Raw genomic sequence first — 19,519 nt, 5'->3', positions numbered from 1 at the left:
AGAAAAATGCTCTTAAGTGAGAGTGATCAAAAACAACTGAATTTTTGTATTTAAGTATACGTGAAAAGAGATCAGATTCTTACAAATCAAAAAGCTTAATATAGCAATCTATTTTATCATTACAAACATGGTTTCTATGCACTTTTTGAACTCTATTTAGGATGGCATATAGAATTTATTGCCTTAATATTTCTCTCCAGTGTTGCTGCAAGACTATTTGTTGTTTAAGTTTATTCTCTCTAGTGTAGTACATGTTACAGACAGATTCTGACAAAGTAATATTAGATATCCGAATTTGTACTTAAAGATCTATTATCCTCTCATTTAGGTGCACATTAGGTTTTTTCTTTGGGGGGGGGGGAGGGGGGAGGTTGTTTTGTTTTTAAAATATCAGTTAATTCTCTTCAGCAATTTGTATGATAATAAAATATTTTCACATGAGCACAAATCCATTAAACTTTATACTAAATGGTACAGAAAAGTGGCAAGAGAGTCATATATTGCATTGTATTCTTAAGAAACAACCTTACCATACAACTCCTCTTCGGCACCAGTGTCAACTAAAGATATCTGAGGCTGGGCTTTCACTTCCAGGTTCCTGCTCAGCCAGCTAGTTTGTTCCAGGGAGGAACCAGCGACATTCCCCACGGCTTCCAAGATTTTTTGGGTCACATCCTGAAAAGTAATCAATGCCACACTGTATCAGAGGAAAGCTACTGGGACCTGGCCAGTCCAAAGAAGCTTATGTTTTATTTAGCAACTGGCACATGTTCTGTATTTTGTACCATATATATACACACCATATAGAGAGAAGTAATAAATAGAGCAGAGAAACATTTATCAGCATTCTGTAGAAGGTAAAATGTCACTCATTTCAGCTGGCAACAGGCATGAACAATAAAAAAGAAAGAAGCTTTGGGTTAGAATAGACTAATGTACAGGTCTTAATCATACCTTTCCATGTAAAGGTCATTATGAACTCACGTATGTATGCATACGTATATCTGGGCTAAAACACTAATATTCAAGAAAATTAATCTATAACAACAAAAATACCTCACACTATAATCTACTCTTCACAACTATCCTTATAATCACAATCAGAAGTTTTGACAGTGTTTTTTCACTGTGACACAAGTGTTAAGCACTGGATAGAGAAAAGACAGTTACCTGTTCTGTAACTGGTGTTCAAGAGGAATGGACATGCACAACACTTCTCGAAGAACATGAGTGCTTGCTCAAGTCCATTCAACAGAGATGACGGTAAGCAGTGTCTACGGAAGTGGGTAGGAGTTAAGGACATGCAGACTGCAGTACAGCCCTGCCAAATGCAGTGTCATCCTGAGCCTGCTACATGATGGCATAATGAGACGTGAAGGTATGCACCAACGACCACGTCACTGCTTGGCAAATGTCCTGGATCTGAAGCCTAAGCTCTGGTAGAGAGGGCCCTGATCAGTGCTGGCGGCTGGGCACCCACTAACTCGTAGCACATATGGATGCAGGAAGTGATCCACTTCAAGAGTCTCTGGGAGGAAATTGAGAAACTCCTCCCTTCCTCTGCGTCGGCCACAAAAAGCTAGGTGGACTTGCAAAAGGGCATCCTCCTAAGTAGAAGGCCAGCACTCTCTGAACGTCAATGTGAAGCGGTGCCTCTCCTCACTGGTCACATGAGGCCTGGGATAAAAGACTCACAAATATAATATTGTCCTGGTGCACATCTATTTACCAGTACTTAAAATAGTGAGAAAACTATTTATAAAACAATAGGATTAGGGAACGCTAGCTACAGCTAAGGCTGGAGCATGCTGTTCCAAGCACCATTATTGGCAGTAAGAAGAAACTGAGGAGGGAAGGGCTGGGGAGTGTCCGATATAATGCGGCATATGTGTGCGTAATCCAAGGGGCACTAGGGACCCTGTCCGCTATGGGCATTGCTTAGGGAAAAAACTTTTGACACTGGTGTATGTGGCAGGCACACACATCTATGCTGAATGGACATGAGCAAGCACTCAAAGAAGAATAGCAGAATCAAAGATTTATAAAAAGAAGAAACAAGCAACCCATTCCAGTTTTTCACTTCCTGTGTAGTGTGGCACACACTAGCCCAAGTCTGTTTAGAAAGTCTTCATTCTTTCTATTTCCTCATTTGCTTTCTAGATGTTTAAAATTTTCATGATTTACATCGGCAGTTTAGGAGAATCTAGGTCACAGAAAACATTGCTGTTGTTGAAGATTCCACTGTATCAGATTGGTTGGAAATATTAAAGCTAATATTAATCCCTCTGACAAGTGTTTTTTCCCCCCTTCTATCTTGTATCAGGCTAGATGATGAATTTATTCTTTATAGATCTTATCTCCCACTGCTTCATGGCCATCAGGACAAGACGAGAGAGCCAACAGGAATGCAATAGTAATGCTGTTAACATGATAATAAGGTGCACACACACACACACACACACACACACACACACTGAACCCCCAAAATTCCAAATTGTTATACTTAATGTTTTCTCTAATAATTTGATGGACTTTTTTGAAAATCAACTAGGGGATTCTCTCTTATGATAATGGACAAATTAACAGGTTTCAAGTCACTGTATATTTCTCTAATAGTCCATCCTATTAGGAATTAGGTTTGTTTAGTTTAGAAAAGAGAAGACTGAGGGGGGACATGATAGCAGTTTTCAGGTATCTAAAAGGGTGCCATAAGGAGGAGGGAGAAAACTTGTTCATCTTGGCCTCTGGAGATAGAACAAGAAGCAATGGGCTTAAACTTCAGCAAGAGAGGTTTAGGTTGGACATTAGAAAAAGTTCCTAACTGTCAGGATAGTCAAACACTGGAATAAGTTGCCCAGGGAGGTTGTGGAATCTCCATCTGTGGAGATATTTAAGAGTAGGTTAGATAAATGTCTATCAGGGATGGTCTAGACAGTATTTGGTCCTGCATGACGGCAGGGGACTGGACTAAATGACCTCTCAAGGACCCTTCCAGTCCTAGTATTCTATGATTCTATGCATACGTACTTGGCTCTCCAGACTCCCAGTCTTTTACCTGCCAAGCTACTACATTTTAATGAAGGGGTTTCATCCACTGAGGTTTCTTAATTGTCTCCTTGGGGAGCTACAAAATCTGATTGAGATATTTTTCAGTTCTCATGAAGCAATCTTCAAATGATCTCAAATGAAGATTGCAAAGTATTCACTATACTGCATTAATTAGCAATCATCTCTCAAAGATTAGTTTGTTCTGAATTTGTTTTTCAGATTTCAGAAAAAAAAATCATCAAATGCCCATTATAGTTCTTTAGGCTCCAAACGTATGGGCCAAAAACCTCTTTTTCCTTTTTTCAGCTACCGGGTTTCCCTGTATATTAAATTAGATGGGATGTTGATTACTTTTAATGGAGTGATTTAACAGTATAGGTTTAATTTTGTGGATTCATCTGGCTATATTTTAATCTTCCCACTGAAGGGCTGGATCAAACCCCACTCAAAGCCTTATGTTTGAGCAATAGAGCTAATCGCTACAGAATGGAGACTCTGGTTTGGAAACTTCAGGCACCCCTTTCAAGGCTTCTAGAAAAGTAAGATAATTCTTGATAATGCTGTAAGAAGCCAGGCATTCACTACACAATTGTCTTGCTAGTCAGTTTATGGAGCAGAATTGGAGGAAGTCATTCACATCTCTACTCTGTCTGCTGGACAGCATGAGCATCACAATCACAGCTATGAGAAAATTCACTTTTCAATATTTCACCTAAAATTCAGAGTGAAAAGATGATTGAGACAAGGCTGTGGTGCTTCAGCTAACATGGCAAAAGCAGAAACAGTAGGATAAAAGAATCCTGCTCTAATGCAATTTCACATACATAATTATGTGAATGGATAAAACAGTTGAGTTTGCCAAAGCCAACTAGAGGATGTAGTTATACAACTCCCATTGACTTCAACAGGAAAAGTGCACCTAGTTCTTTTACTTGGTTTTGAAAATTTCAATGACAATGCAAGCAGAGTGATCCAGTGACATCATATGTGTTATGAATTTAAACTGGAGAAGGACATCACAAAAGCCACCCAACCTAAAGACTGCTTTGGCCAATAAGCATCTTGAGCCATGTCAGAATTTTATCAAAACACATACAATATCATTTGTTAGTTGGAAAATTATGTTTTATGCATGGTCACATACTTACTGGCTTATATCATACCCAAACTTTCTCGAAGTATGTGGCAGTTCAGACAAGGAGTTGAGTGTGGGCTAATCTCTATTTATAATGAAGAGCGTAGTGCTAGATTTGTGAACTAAACATGTGTGTACACAATACCTGAAGGTCTTTTTGATCCTTTTTATTTTCCAGGTTAGGAGTTCTGGTCACAAAGTCATTCAGAGTACTGTGGGGAAATAAATGCATCCCAAGTTAGTAATATGGACAGTGTTACTCAATTGTTCAAATGAAATCAAGCCACCTTGGTGTGTGCTATACCTCAGAAGCAGGAAATATCCAGGGGGAGCCAAGTTCAGTTGCACAGATTCCTTCAGCACTCCTAACAATGGCTGAAAGTTCTCCTGCAGGGCGGAAGCCGGAAGTCTGCCAAAAACATGCAAGTCTGATGTCAAACAATACATCAGGCACAGACACAGATAGTTGGCTCTAAGAGCTCCACAGCAACTTTAGTCTTTTAGTTCTCCAAGTTTAATGAACTACTATCTATTGTATTTGTGTCTAAGTACCATGATAGCTTGTCAATGCACACTGATATATTACGCAAAAGCGGCGAGGAGTCCTGTGGCACCTTATAGACTAACCGAAGTGTTGGAGCATAAGCTTTCATGGGCAAAGACCCACTTCGTCAGATGCATCCCTAAGAAACCTGGAAGGGAGATCATGGAGAAGTATCCTTCATACACTCTTTCAGCAATTGATGCATCTGACGAAGTGGGTCTTTGCCCATGAAAGCTTATGCTCCAACACTCTGGTTAGTCTATAAGGTGCCACAGGACTCCTCGCCGCTTTTGCAGGATTCAGACTAACACGGCTACCTCTCTGATACTTGACTGACATATTATATTACATCTATACACTAATGTAATAGTAGGACATCAAAATGAACACAGTAAGCAGAATTAACTCAGGACTCTGGCTGATTTGCAAACTAAAGCTAGGCTTCGAGTCTACGAAATGCACCAGTGCTGTGAAAGAAGAGGAAGGTCTTCAGGAGTGTGATATGAGAAGGCTTTGCACGCTAATATCCCAAGGTGTTCCATGGCTACACAGCAGTGTATGCTAAGAAGAATTTTGATCACTCCCATGCTGTCTAACATGATGAATGCAGAGTATAAATTGGAAACACAAGAAACCCTCCCTAAGAAACCTGGAAGGGAGATCATGGAGAAGTATCCTTCATACATGCTTTCAGCAATTGAAAAGTGTCAGAGTTGGAGAAAGGTCATATGAAAATTTCAGCATAATATCCTGACAATATAAGAAAGCTATAACATGCTGTTGTGTCAGTACATGACGACTGTGTCACAACAACACAAACACCAATATATTAATGCAATCACAGAACATCTGGACAGTCAGTCTGTCATTTGACAATGTAGTGGCTGTCCAATTCGGCTTCAGTAAGCACTGATGATGTAGAGGTTTCTTGTGCCAAGTCAAAATAAAGCTAAAGTAGTAATGCTAGTTGTTAGTTACTGGAATAGCATTTGTAGCTAAATGGAACTCACTTTATGTAACAACCACCTTACCTTTGAATGAAAGCATAGCTGAATTTCAGTACTGGGATATCCACTAGAGAAGTTTTCTGAAAATAAAACCAATAATTATGTTCTTGCTTTATAACAAAATAAAATTTAAGCTTGTTGAGAACTCAGTGTTTAATGGGAAACTTGATCCCCCTTCCAGAAAGCAATCCGTCTTCCCGTCAGAATGACAGGCTGTAACTCATCTGTTCAGATATAATGGGCAGTTCGGTACAAAATAAGACACGTTCTTTATGTCCACCAGACATTTTTCCAAAACCCTAGACACACTTGCTAATGTACATCTGTGGATGATAACAAAGCTGGTTTCTTTCAAAGCAAGCTGTTAAACAGCAAAACTACCACAGAAGCAACATCATTAACTAGAATAATTGGAAGTCATTGCTATGCCAAACTTGCTGTAATAAATCTGAAAAGTGTGGTTTCATAAAAGCCTCTGAAATCTGCATTTCCTGGGTAACTGGACAAGATGGCAAATGACTAAGTTCCACTTACAATTTTAACATTCTTCTTTAATAAAAAAAGAAGACTCTCAAAAAGTTTTACTAATGAAATTATTTCTGAATGAGTTTTAAAACATTCACTAGGATTGGATTTTGTTTAAAGTATGCTTTTTGTTTGAAAGGCAGGACAATTGTTAAGTATCTATTTCTGATATGCTGAATACCAAGTGTTATGTATCTATTTCTGTTATGCTGAATTATAGACACACAATTACACTAAGATAAACACCAAGAAATGGTAAAATATGTATATTTTATGCAAGTTACTCAATTTGAAGGGAGACATTGGATCACCATTAACAAATCTGAAGAATTTTGTTGTCTGCTTTGTGAATTCTGTTTCAAATGTTTGCTCTAATGTTTCAATGGCTTAACAGAATACTGGAACATAGTTCAGGCCTCAAATTAAAGAATATTGACCAAACCTAATACAAAGAGAATGCAAAATATTCACGTTTGTTAAGATTTTCAATGAAAATGTAAATAAAATTTAAGTTTAAACATTGTCCAGAAAGTTTGGAGCCTAGGCAGAGCATTGTAGTGCATGAGAAGCTGAAAGTGAAAGTGACTAGCTATTAACAAAATACTTAGCTCCTGTATAGCTATTTCTGATCTCTTTTCTTTCTCAAAGTGCTTGGCAAATGTTTGATAATCTTGCAGGGAAATTTAATATTTAAATTATCCATTTTTTATCTGAACTATGAATTTAATATAGATGGAGCAAGATTTTTGTAACAGCTCCAGGGAGCTGCTGCTACTTTAGGGCGTTTCCAGTGCAAAAAGTTCCTTTGCCTCACTCTAACCTGGGATACAGAATGGCAAGTCACAAACACGAGTCCCTGTCCATGCTCTCTTTGCTGAGGGCAAAGGGGATGGAACCATCACAATCGCTTATTAAATCTATGCTGAGAGAATTCATAGGAAGTCTGTTATGCTGGCTTTAACTCTGCTTTGTGCTGCCAAAGTAACAGACAAGTACTGCCAAAGCAACCAACAAGTACTCCTGTAAAAAAAAAAAAAAAAAAAAAAAAAAAAAAACAGAAGGATATGCATATTGGATACATGCTTAATCAGGTACAGAATACGATGAGGAAACAAATTCTAATAATAATTACCAGTAACCATAAAAGAATAATTAAATGTTGAAAACCCTTCTCATCTAATAGGTTTAGTAGAGATTTTTTCAGGGACACCTTGGAAAAATGAAGACCTAATGAAGCTAAATACTATTTTAGCAGATACCTCTTCGCCTTTTATTTGGAATGGTTTCTTGACAACTTCTTTTACTAGCTGCAATATAATGTCAGTCTTCAGAGTGGTAAGTGCACACACTAAGTCCACAAGAATAAGCTGAGATGTGCTGGCCACTGGAAGGATCTAAACAACACAAACATCACTGAGTTCACTGTACCAGGGAAAGACGGGAGGAAAACAGCATTTCACACCATTAAACTACATGCAAACATACATATGAAACTCAAATAAGTGATTTAAGAACTATGCCACATGCTGATATAAAAGTAGAGCCCTGTGTGGATACAAAATGTGCACCTGCATCCACATGTGAAAAATGAGCCGCGGATATTTGTGGACTTGCAGGGCTCTACATAAAAGGAGCCACAAAGGGATCAGACTTGGAGTCTCTTTCACTCAGTCTCTGGGAGCATAATAATGGAGGTGATGTAGTCAGACTAGGTGGATTAGGAAGAGGACTTGTACTTATTAACCATGTTTGGCTCCAAAAGGGAACTACATCTTACTTTCCTGCTCTGGACCTGAAACCTTGAACACCAATGGAGGAACACCAATGGAATCCTTTGGGTGCCAATAACTCAAAAGGCTTGGTATTAACATGCTGACCAGAGAGCGAGAGAGAATGAAAGCTGAGCTTTTAAATCTGAATACATCTATTTTGACAATTCCATTTTGTGAAAATGTTTGAGAGGTCATATTACCTTGAAAGTAGACAAAAAAAAGTGAAAGGTCACTCTCTGGACAGCTATCATTATTTAACTTTGAAATGAGGTTCTAAAATAAATTGTAATAATGTACAGAATGAGCATCTTGTTTTAGCATGCATGTAAAATTAATTTTTTTTTAAAAAAAATTTTCTATTTCCAACATCAAGTATTGATAAATAAGGTCTACTATTTTATAAAATTGTTGTGTTTTTTTCCCCCCAGAAAAGTGGAAGCCAGTAAGATTATTTGTGTCATGGAAAATTTATAGTAAGAAAGATAAAGAATTTATCTTGGTCAATAAAAATGGTTTAAGGTATTTAATATTTAAGATAAACCTTCATAACTCTGCAGACTGAATTTGTATGCCTTTGACTTTGATGAATCTTGCTCAGCAGCAGGCTGGCAAGACAGAACCATGACTTCTTCCCTCTGAAATAAAAAAGCTCTAAAAAAGTCTAAGGAAGCTCACATATGTTGCAGAAGTAGTGACAAATCGTCTCTTGATTCTCTAAGTAAAATATTTTCTTTTTGCAGTATTTTTCTTCAACATGCAAACATATTAAAATCCTTATTTTTCCTAATTGATTACATTTGTTCCATTTATTTATAGTCTTCAAGGAAATGGAGCAAATATAATCATTTTATAAACATTTAAAATTTTAAACCATTATATTGACTTAAAGTTCTTATCTAATGGCTTTTCTTTGCCACTTGTACAACAAAAACAAAACATAAAACACGAGAGTCTTCAGTGAACCCAGGAACAAAGCCTCTGAAGTCTCATTAGAATATAAACCATCTTATGAATTAACATTTCTTTAACTTCACCTTTATTTTACTTCGATCCTTATGAGCTTTTTTGCTGTTCCACACTGCTGCTACTGCTGATATTAACTGGACTCCAAGTTGTGATGTCAGCGGATTCAAGAAATCTAAAATTTTGTTTTTTATTGTCTATTAAACAAAAACAAAAAAAGGTTGTTGCTGAACATTGTCAAAACCATTCAAGATTGGTCTTCACTGTTTGAGGAAATTCTTTTGCTTTTCAATGTGGTATTGGGAAGTTCTACTGTATATACTTTTGTTTTAGGCTAATTTAAAATGACTTCTCCTAGGTTCACTATCCTCCCTTATTAAACATTTGTGACGATCACCAAAAATCCCCCCCCCCCCCCAAAAAAGAAAAAAAGTCCACAATGCAAAAGAGCATCAAAAAAGTGATCTGCTTTTTTGGAAGATAGCATCTATTCAGTGTGGACTCTCTTGCAGGTAAGCTGTGATTACTATGGACGGAGTGGCCACCAGGACTCCTATGCTTTTTCCTCTTTCCTCTTCCCTGTCCACTCCCTCTTCCCCATCCACACATGACTTTTTCCAAAAGTCTTCTTCCTTGTAGAAAGAGGTTTACCAATGTCAGAAAACCCCCTCCGTTCTTTTGATTTTTTTTCCCAAAAGAATGCAATTGCAGTGAAGAGAAGTGTTTTTTTTTTTTTTAAGAAAAAACAGCTGTTTTTCCAGAAAAAAAACTCTGTAGTGTAGACATAGCCCAAAAGAGCATACATAGCTCAAGTTCACTACAGAGAAGCCAGAAACTGTTAACTTGCATTAGGTCTTCTCTCATGCTTATTGAGACAGAAGACATGCTTCTGGGATGTAGTGTTTTTATTTTGTTTTTGAGAGTAGAGAAAATTCCCAAAGAATGGAAGAGGATTTAATAGAAGAGCAAAAAACCATATGTATGGGGAAGGAGTGGGCAGAAAAAAATATTACCAAAAGGAAAATTCATTTAAATATAAACAGGGAATCAATCAGTTTAGGTTTGGAAATGTGGCACTTTGCAACTGACTTGCACAAAAGATGACAGCCCCTTTACATTAGAAATTCTAAATCTTTGATCAGGAACATTCTCTGAGTAGGGATGTAAGCAACTAGACGACTATCTAATAAGCATAAGCTTATCGGATAGTTGACTAGTCCCTCAGACTAGTTGCTTCCCCCCCCACTTGCTGCCTCTATCAGAGATGCTGCGGGATGGGGGAGGGGAGATGGCTTAAAAGCTGGTTCCCCCAAGTACCGTCTACGCAAGGGGCAGGAGAGTAGCAGGCACCCAGTGTGAGCTTGGAATCGACTAGTCGATTAGTAGATTAAACTAAATTTAACATCCCTACTCTGAAGCCTATGAATTTTAGAAACTTCAAAACTACTTTGCCATTTTGAGATTGCCAAAACCATATATAAGAAATTACACAAAAGGTAATGGGGGGGGGGGGGGGGCGGGAGGAGGTGGAAGAGGAGAAAGAGTGCTCGGAATGGATTCCTACTTTGGTTGCCTTAAAGTAAACTGAAGAGGAGCCTTTGGTTGTTCCAAGAAAGTCAGTTGGTCTTTTTTGAGAGTCTTCCTTTTTTATAACGCTCCAAAGGAGGGCCATTGTGTTAATAATACGAGGCAATTCTTCCAAGATGGCATTTCTGGCATTTTTCAGGTTAGTAGGGTCAATCGTAGGTGACCCCTAGGAAAACAGAAAAGTCTATATTAAACAACATACTCTGTGGACATCAAGTGTATGCAGATCATTATTTTTAACATGGTTACACAATCTTTACTGTGGACATCTGCTTTCTCCCAAGAAGTCTTTTTGCAATAATGATTTTGCAAAGCACTAGGTCACTCAATTGTTCTGTTTATGAAATTTACTGTCACTTACAAAATGGGCGAAGGCTAAAATCTCAATAATATGTATGAAAGATTCTGACCACAGCCTTTGTTAAGAATCTTTCACATACGTACAAATGGGAACATGCCTAGACTGAGGCCTGAGACCTAGCTAACAATGGACAAAACATGGCTTACGGAAAGCAAAGATAAGCAGGAAACAAATCTTGTTTGTACAACTAGGCATAAAACAAAGCTGAGACAGCATAACCCCAGATGCAGAGCAGTAACTGGGGCCTTATCGTGAGTTATAGGCACATAACTCACTGAGAGGGGCTTCAAAGTCCGCTCCCCAGTTCAGGAAGAGATAAGAGTGGATCCTCCCCAAATACCAACTGGGTTCAGGGAGAAGGCTAACATGTCAGCATGAGTAATGATATCTGCCCCTCACAGATGCTAATATGAGTCTTGACAGACTATATACAATTGTCAATGCTGTGTACTGTTTACTGTTCTCTTTGTTTTAAGACCATATAGGAATGTACCTGAAGGCAAACCTGTTGAGAGGTGCTACCCGTCATTTCTAAGGACCTGAAATCAAGATTTAAACTACTTACTGCAAGACAAAAACTGTACTAGCAAACGTGTAAACCTGTGTTATGGGTAGAGCATTCATGTAATCTTTTAGACTATTGGCTTATTATGCTCATTATGTCTTGCTGCTAGAACCTATCCAGGGATTCGGGAACTTCCACCCCATCACTTCTCTCTGCCCATCGGCACCCAATATAATCCACTGTAATCAGCTGTTTGTCAGTCTCAATGAGCCTAGCAAGTAAAATGACACTCCACCAGCTGTGTGTAATAAAGGCCTCCTGCTTGAACCTGCCCGGTGTGAGACTTGCATTCCTTCAGTAAGCATGTTTAACTGTAGTATAACATTCTACTTATTTTGCTTTTGTTTAAAGAGTTAATTTCTCTATTTCAGGCCATAACCTCTTCTAATATGTGGTGCAAATTATGCAACCATATTTTTCATATAGTTTATAACAAAAAAGTGTGAAATACAGTCTCATTTTGAACACATGCCACTACTATTCTCTTGATTATTTATTCTATAGAAACTTTCCAGTTAAACCAAGGAAGGAGAGTAATTGCAGGACAAGAATCATAAAATTCATAAATATTTGTGTGGGGAAGACCAAATTAAGGTGTCGTTCTGGTTTTGCAATTAAAGGAAGAAGGGGGGGGGGGGGAGGAAAGGGTGCACGCAGAGTTGCCTGTAGTTAGGTTTTTAAGATGTACAAATTTTGTTCACTAACACTTTCAATGAACACCATACCAAATATATTCAGAAATAAGGTGTATATTGTCATTGAGAAGCTTTCATAAGAAATTATTTTATAGCTTTTTTTTTTTTGACAGCGTGACATACTTTTCTTCATACATTCAACTTATTTAGGAATAATTTGAGTATACTGTACTTCGCCCATAAATGAGTAGTGTCCAATAATCCAAATACAGATATTTTCAGCACAAATGGATTTGGTGTGAGAGAATAATTATCTTGTCCTCTGCTCATAGATGATTCTCCTCTATACAAGCCAGTTCCCCTTCCATGTTGGAAAAGGATTCTGCTACCCCTATGGTGATAGCCTATCTTTTCTGGGCTCTCAAAAATAAATGTTTATTCATCATTTATGGTCACAATTCAGCCAAGAACTTAAGTATTTTGCTGAACTGAGGCCAAACTGACAAATGCATGGTTGGCATTTGGAGAAGCAGTTTGCTACCTTTTTGGCTTGATTAGGATGATCCAAAAGGCAAAAATGACCAATGGTTGTTAAGCCTTCCAAAAGCGTCAGAGGATAATCTGGTGTAATGTTCTCCCTTTTAGAAGTTACACTTTGGAGAAAACACAATAGTTATTAGCAGTACAACAACTGAATATTTTTATTCTTCACATGACTATTCTTGTCAAAAGAGCATTTGGTTCTATATTCCAGTTGCTGAGGTATCAGAAATACAGGTTATTTTAGAAACTTTGCCTAGATAACAGTATAAGGGTTGAGGGAAAATAAGCTCATTGGTACTTCGTACCGAATAGTTAAATCTATATCAAAATACTGCATTTATGACTCTTACCTCACAGACATCTTCACAGCTTCGTTTTCATATTGTTTAACGAGTTCATCCAGGTTTTTACATATCTGTATGATAAATGGTGCCACAGTCCAGCCTAAAGATTTCCCAAAGTATGGCAAAGAATGTGTGACTAAGCCTACCCAAGATGAATGCATTCCATAACCATACTCTGGCTGCAAACCTCTAATTACAGCAGAGACAAACAATCCTTGGGAAGTTATTGGGTGTGGAGGCACATATTGCAAAGCACTAATAGCCTGCTGGAAATTAAGAGCCCGTTGCCATTCCTTAGATAGGTCTGGCTGGTTCTCTTGTTCCTCGTGAGTCTGTCCAAGATGGTGCTCCAAGACAATCAATATTTGCAAAAGCTTCAACAGCTCAATCTGAAGGGGGTGTTCACTCCATATCTGATCTTGGCCAAAATTGATAAGGCTTTCTTCAAAGAAGCTCTCTTTGATGACACTGTTAATTTTATCAGTGGTCATCACTTCATACCGTTTTTGACTTGTATACATAGAAGCAGACAAAGAAAGAAGAACAAACTCTTGGATTTTGCATCTTGCAAGCAAGTTCTGTATAAACTCGATATTCTTGTTTTCTGCTGACTTTGCCATTGTGGCCAGCTGTGTCATCATCCTAATCAAGACTTCTACACTTTTGACTTGGACATCTCTGTTGCCGAGCACATCTTTGTGGGTTACCGTCAAGTAGCATGGATAGTAAGAGCGCAGATAACTCAAACAGAGGTAAGTCAGCAATTCTATTAGTAAAGAATGGGGACACATGGTTGGTGACTGAGTCTGAAGCTTACCATAAAAGCTCTGTCCCACAAGAGCTTCCTGGTGCCGGGCTAGCAGATTATAGATGAGATTCAAATGAGCTGTGGAGCTTGTATCCATGCTAGTACTGGCTACAGCTTCAATAAATTCTTTAGGGTTGGTTTTCAGCACTGCCTCCAATACAGAAAATCCATACAAAACCCTCTTGGAATCATAAGGCTGAAAATACAAGAGAATATGTTTGAACAGAGCCTCTATCATCTCTTGTTTTTCCTTCTGCTGCTTGAGCAGCCTAGAAGTTGTAATTGCTTGGAGTTCCAAGTCCACCTCCTCATCACTTGACAGCGATTCTGATGCTTGAGTTCTCTCAGAATCTGTCCGCACAAGATTTAACACAGTACTGGATTTGGAGCCATGAGGAGGGAAAGCATTAGATGAACTAACTTGATTCATGTTTTCTCTTTGGTCAATTGTAGTTCTACTACCATTCTCCTCATGGCTCATTTCTTGTGGATCTAGAGAAGGAGAAAAAGATGATGTATTTTCACTATCAATTTGTCCTGTGCTGGTATCTGCAGATTCTGTGTGTTCACTGTTATTGTGATCTTCACCGATATCTTCTGAAAGTTCCCTACAGTGAGAGGGTCCATTTTCAGAAAGTCCCTTTTTCAGCTGAGAGTTCTCTGGATCTGTTTCCACTTCAGCCCAAAGAGCTTCCCTGTCCACAGTTGTAAATTGGTTCAGTGGTATGTTTTCTTCAGAACTGCTTTCATGTAGCTCAGAGGTTCCCAACAGCTCTTTGAAAGAGGCATTCTTCTTAAGCCAACGATGTAAGTCTTCTAAAAAAAATTTTAAAAAAAAATGAAGATTTCAAAACAATTAGAGTTTATTATGGCAGTTGATTAATACATTGATTTACATAGAAAGAACCTGTAAGGGAATGTCTACACAGCAGGGCTAAAGCTGAAATAAGCTACGCAACTTCAGCTATGTCAATTGTGTAGCTCAAGTGAAAATAGCTTATTTTGGCTGTTGATGCTGTCTACACAGCTGCTAGTCTGAAAAAGAGCATTCTTCCTCCGACTTCCTTACTCCTTGTAGAATGAGGGTTACAGGAGTTGGAGTAAGAAGTCCTCTAGCTCAACATTATGTTGAAAAAACTGCTTGTAGTGTAGATGCAGACTATGTTATTTCGGAATAACATGTTATTCTGAAATAACACTGCTGTGTAGACATAGCCTAAGAGAAAATGTAATGGTGATCAAGTAACTGACTTTACATTAAAATTAGTAATCTTATTTATGCCAAGGAAATACATTAAATTTAGCAGTTATGTTTTATGATGGAATCATACGATCAGGGATGCCATTCTTATATTTAATAATCAACCTAGCTCAAAATATGCTGCACAAACAATAGAGAATGCATTTTATGATGCCCACATATGTATTTAATAAGTTTATTGCATTGAGTGTCTCAACAAAAGGTAGTAGCAGAACACAAGATTTTTGAGATGGTGAACCTTCTCAGACTGTAAACTCTTTGGGGCAACTACTTTGTCCACCTCTATGATTGCACCATCATCTAGCACAAGAGACTTTGGGTGCTACTACAATATAAAAAGTAATAAAGATGATGATTATTGGCAAGTCAACGAGATAGCAACAAGGCAGCAAAACAATTTTGCAAGCAGATTTCTGGTTTAAATAACAATTATTTCAACTATTAGGAGGCTTAGAAGCTTCTTTTGCAGTAATGTTGATCCAAAATAAGGTACTAATGGGTGGCTTATTCCAAAATTGTGTTTACACTCTATTAGACGTGTAACTCAGAAGAATGATATGCACAGAAGGAATTGCTATTTTATAAGGACACATCTCAAACTGAAGAGCATGACTCCTAAAGGTGACAGACCGATTTAAAATGGAGTTCAATAGTATGCAAAAGTGACTGTTAATTTACTTAAGACTGAAAATGTAACAGTTTGAGAGCAGATTTACCTGCCGTATTCTTCTGCTTGATGAAATGGATAGATGTACGCTGAGTCTTTGGATGAAGAAGCAGCAGGAGTACTGGCTCAAGAATTCGTGCAACATCATCAAGCGAGAGAGCACGAATCAGCCAGCCCTGTGCTGTGGCACCAATTGCCCCATCTGAACAATTTAGACTGTCCAGTACCACAAACAGAGACCTGAATGGAGAAAATCACAAGGGAGAAGTAAAATTGAAACACATTTTTAGACCCATTCCTGCAAATACTTTAGCTTTACTCCAGATAGTAATTCCAATGCCTAAGATTAGGGTCACTGAGTTCAAAGTCAAGCATGTGTGTTTTCAGAGCAAGGCAAAACATATTACATGTGTGTATACCACAGACACTATCTGCAGTAGGGATGTAAGTGAGTAGTTGACTACCCAGTAAGCCTAGGCTTATCAGCTAGTGAAGTTGACTATTTGCATTTCTCCCCGACCTGCTGCCTCTGATATAAAGGCAGGGGGAGCTGGAGCCAGTGCTGGGGGGAAACCAGCTTAAAAGTGGCTCTCCCTAGCACCATTTCTGTGGTGCTGCCTGTCCACCCCTTGCTGCTGCAGACAGTGGAGGTGGCTCCAGCAGCAGCCCCTGTCCATGAGGGTTCCAACTCCCCACTGGGACCCGCTGCGGACAGGAGTGGCTGGAAACCGGGCAGGTAGCTCGGTGCAGTCCCAGCTCATGCCGGGACCAATCCCTGCTGTGGCTCTGCAATTGAAAACACAGCAGGAACTGGACGGCCTGTCCCCCACGCTCCCGGCTCCTACTGCATTTTGCTTTGCAGAGCTGCAGCACAGTTTGATCCCAGCACAAGCTGGGACTGAGCCAACTGCTTTCCCCTATCGACTAATCGAGTAGTTGATAAAAATTCTATTGACTACTCCATTAGTAAAATAACTACATTTTAACATCCCTAATCTGCAGTTAGAGTGTCTTTATTATATCTTCTCCTACTTCACAAGGCTTGAAACTTGGCTCATTGTACCAGACTGAGGATCGCAATGAGTAACCCGCCACCCCGGGATTATTTTAACAATATTTTGAATTCAGCTGCTTTTGCCAGGCCTTTTTAATCCTTTTCTGGGGAACTGCCCCACCTCCAACCAGATGTGACTTCCTGCATCAACAAGAGGTGGAGCCAAGGTTGTTCACTTTCCTGCAACACGGAAAGCAACTCCCAGCAGAGACCCCACGCTTCTATTCCCCCTCAAGGCACCCTCCAGCCTGACACCTCAACTACTTTATTACTTGCCCTGGAAGATGGTTAACCAACACAAAGAGGGCTTTTTATTTTTTTAAGTTAAAAATAAATATTTTTAACATCCTTCCTTTGGTTTATACAACTGTCCAGGTGATTTTTTTTTAAAAGCAAAAAAGCATAACTAAATATTTTATATAAACACTAAGGCATGTAAATTAAAGTACAGCAATACCTGTCAAAGGATCGATTGTGGGAAGTGACTCTGCTGCCTTGGATTTCTCTGGTCAAATGCCATATCACAGAAAACCTGAACAGTGCCTCCAGCCTTGTCCCCTTAACAGAAGAAGAAAGAGGGGAGGGGCAAACAAGAACTTTTTGATTCTGAGGTAAATGTAGTGTATTTAAAAGGCTCCAGTAAACAATGCTTACTGCACAGATACTTCTAAAAATCATAAGAATTATGCACCTGTTTCCCATTTTTAGATAGGACTCACACACAAATGCCATTGTCTTGTCATATACCTCAGAACCCAAAGCAATCAAAATCAAATAAAGCATTTAGTGGATTAAAAAAAGCTGATATTTCAAAGCAAAGATATGTTTGGAATTCCTATTTACAGTATTTTAATCTGAGTTGTCGTGGGTTGGATAACAAAGATGGCCGATACAGAGGGCCTGTTATTAAAAGGGCAGTCTTTACTGAGGATTTGAATGTGCTTAAGAGTCTATAAGTTTCCAAATTCTTGACTATTCAGATACCCATAACCCCTGTACAGATCCTGATATAGAGCAAGTTTCACAGCAAAGATATATATTCATATACATCACAAAAGCTTAAGAATGGTTAGTATAGCAACATCATGTGACTATTTACTTAGTTTTTCTGACATCTAATATGCAAGTTAAGAAAGAACTGATCTATCTTCAGAATAGAGAAGTTAAATTATTGAAGGAAATCTGCTCATTTTAAACATAGTTTGCCTATTCCATGGTCTAGCCCTGAAGCTTTGTTGCAGGGGGTGGAAGCTAGGCTAAGGGGAACAGAGGAAAGGTACTACAATAATTAGGCAACCTAGGAAACACAAGACTTACTTTATCATGATCCAAGAGTGAATGACAAATAATATCTTCACAAATGTTAGCTGATGGAGCCAAGCAGTGCAGCCTATAAAACAGCTCCACACATGTAATGTGATGCTCCCTTGTCTCTTTGTTCAGCTGATTCCAAAGCACTTGAGCAACTCTCTAGGGGAACAGACGAAATAAAATGTACCACTGCCCACTGATTTAAAAGCTTGGCATAAACACTGAAGAGTTCTGTATTTGTGAAAAGGTAGCTCACCCACTGGATTTAGACAGATGTTTTATCTATGAATAAATGTGGGTGCTGACTATACAAAGCTATATTCCAAATGCAGACATCCTATCTATGTCTAAATCTACAACGATGCACATATGTAAACATTTCCACCTTATTACCAGACTATGCAATTGTAGATAATGGTATCCCATTTCTTTTTCACTACCCTCCATCCCATCTATTTCTAGTTTATAGGGTTTCATTTTTTGTTTTAAAGAAAGGATTCAGTTGTAAAGAATAGGGAAAGTGATTCCAGCTACCCTTACCCCAGTTACTAAGTATTTCAGGAAAGAGGTGAGAAACAGAGGAGGTTAAAAAAAAAAAGCAATCAATTTAAACTTCTCCCCCCCAAGTTTATTAAAAAATATGTTGGGGCCCACCTACCAGTTGAAATTCTCTCCTCCTATTATCAACAGATAAAATGGAAGCGGTTTAAAAATGCTCTATGTAGCTTTTTTACAAATAGTATTTTAAAGCAGCTACTGGACCACAAATGGCTACTGGTAGGAGTGCCTTCAGAAATGTCTTTTATTCCACATAGTAAAGTTAAAAAAAAAAAAAAGTATACAGGCAGTCCCCGGGTTACGTACAAGATAGGGACTGTAGGTTTGTTCTTAGGTTGAATCTGTATGTAAGTCGGAACTGGCGTCCAGATTCAGCCGCTGCTGAAACTGATCAGTTTCAACAGCGGCTGAATCTGGACGCCAGTTCTGACTTACATACAGATTCAACTTAAGAACCTCAGGCATCCCCAAGTCAGCTGCTGCTGAAACTGATCAGCGGCTGATTCCAGGAAGCCCCAGGGCAGAGGCTTCCTGTAGTCAGCCACTGGTCAGTTTCAGCAATGGCTGACTTGGGGACGCCTGGGGCAGAGCAGCTGAGGTGCTGCTGGGTTGGTCCAGTAGCGCCGAGGAGCGGCGGCGGCGGCGCTACTGGACCAACCCGGCAGCACCTCAGCTGCTCTGCCCCAGGTGTCCTGATTCAGCCGCTGCTGAAACTGATCAGCAGCGGCTGAATCAGGACTCCTGGGGCAGAGCAGCTGGGGTGCTGCCGGGTTGGTCCAGTAGCGCCAAGGAGCGGCGCTGCGGGACCAACCAGCAGCGCCCCACCTGCTC

The 19,519-nt window shown here is 39.0% G+C and overlaps 1 protein-coding gene across 7 annotated transcripts in view; it reads right to left on the bottom strand.

Moving 5' to 3' along the window:
- DOP1B (DOP1 leucine zipper like protein B) overlaps positions 1-19,519 on the bottom strand; it is a 96,850-nt gene that overhangs the window by 37,282 nt on the left and 40,049 nt on the right. For all 7 annotated transcript variants that reach the window (XM_075911610.1, XM_075911619.1, XM_075911630.1 and 4 more), the window contains 12 exons: positions 18,137-18,289; positions 17,277-17,377; positions 15,815-16,005; positions 13,036-14,653; positions 12,684-12,795; positions 10,559-10,747; positions 9,066-9,191; positions 7,519-7,653; positions 5,759-5,814; positions 4,488-4,592; positions 4,329-4,395; positions 531-675 (listed from right to left, as the gene is read on the bottom strand). In XM_075911610.1, the coding sequence (XP_075767725.1) occupies positions 531-675; positions 4,329-4,395; positions 4,488-4,592; positions 5,759-5,814; positions 7,519-7,653; positions 9,066-9,191; positions 10,559-10,747; positions 12,684-12,795; positions 13,036-14,653; positions 15,815-16,005; positions 17,277-17,377; positions 18,137-18,289 (2,998 nt within the window). The remainder of the gene's footprint in view (positions 1-530; positions 676-4,328; positions 4,396-4,487; positions 4,593-5,758; positions 5,815-7,518; positions 7,654-9,065; positions 9,192-10,558; positions 10,748-12,683; positions 12,796-13,035; positions 14,654-15,814; positions 16,006-17,276; positions 17,378-18,136; positions 18,290-19,519) is intronic.

The sequence above is a fragment of the Pelodiscus sinensis genome, chromosome 1 (genome assembly GCF_049634645.1).
Source record: "Pelodiscus sinensis isolate JC-2024 chromosome 1, ASM4963464v1, whole genome shotgun sequence".
Taxonomy (NCBI): Eukaryota; Metazoa; Chordata; order Testudines; family Trionychidae; genus Pelodiscus; species Pelodiscus sinensis.
The sequence above is the reverse complement of the archived record's forward strand: the minus strand, read 5'-3'. Positions and strand labels throughout refer to the sequence as shown.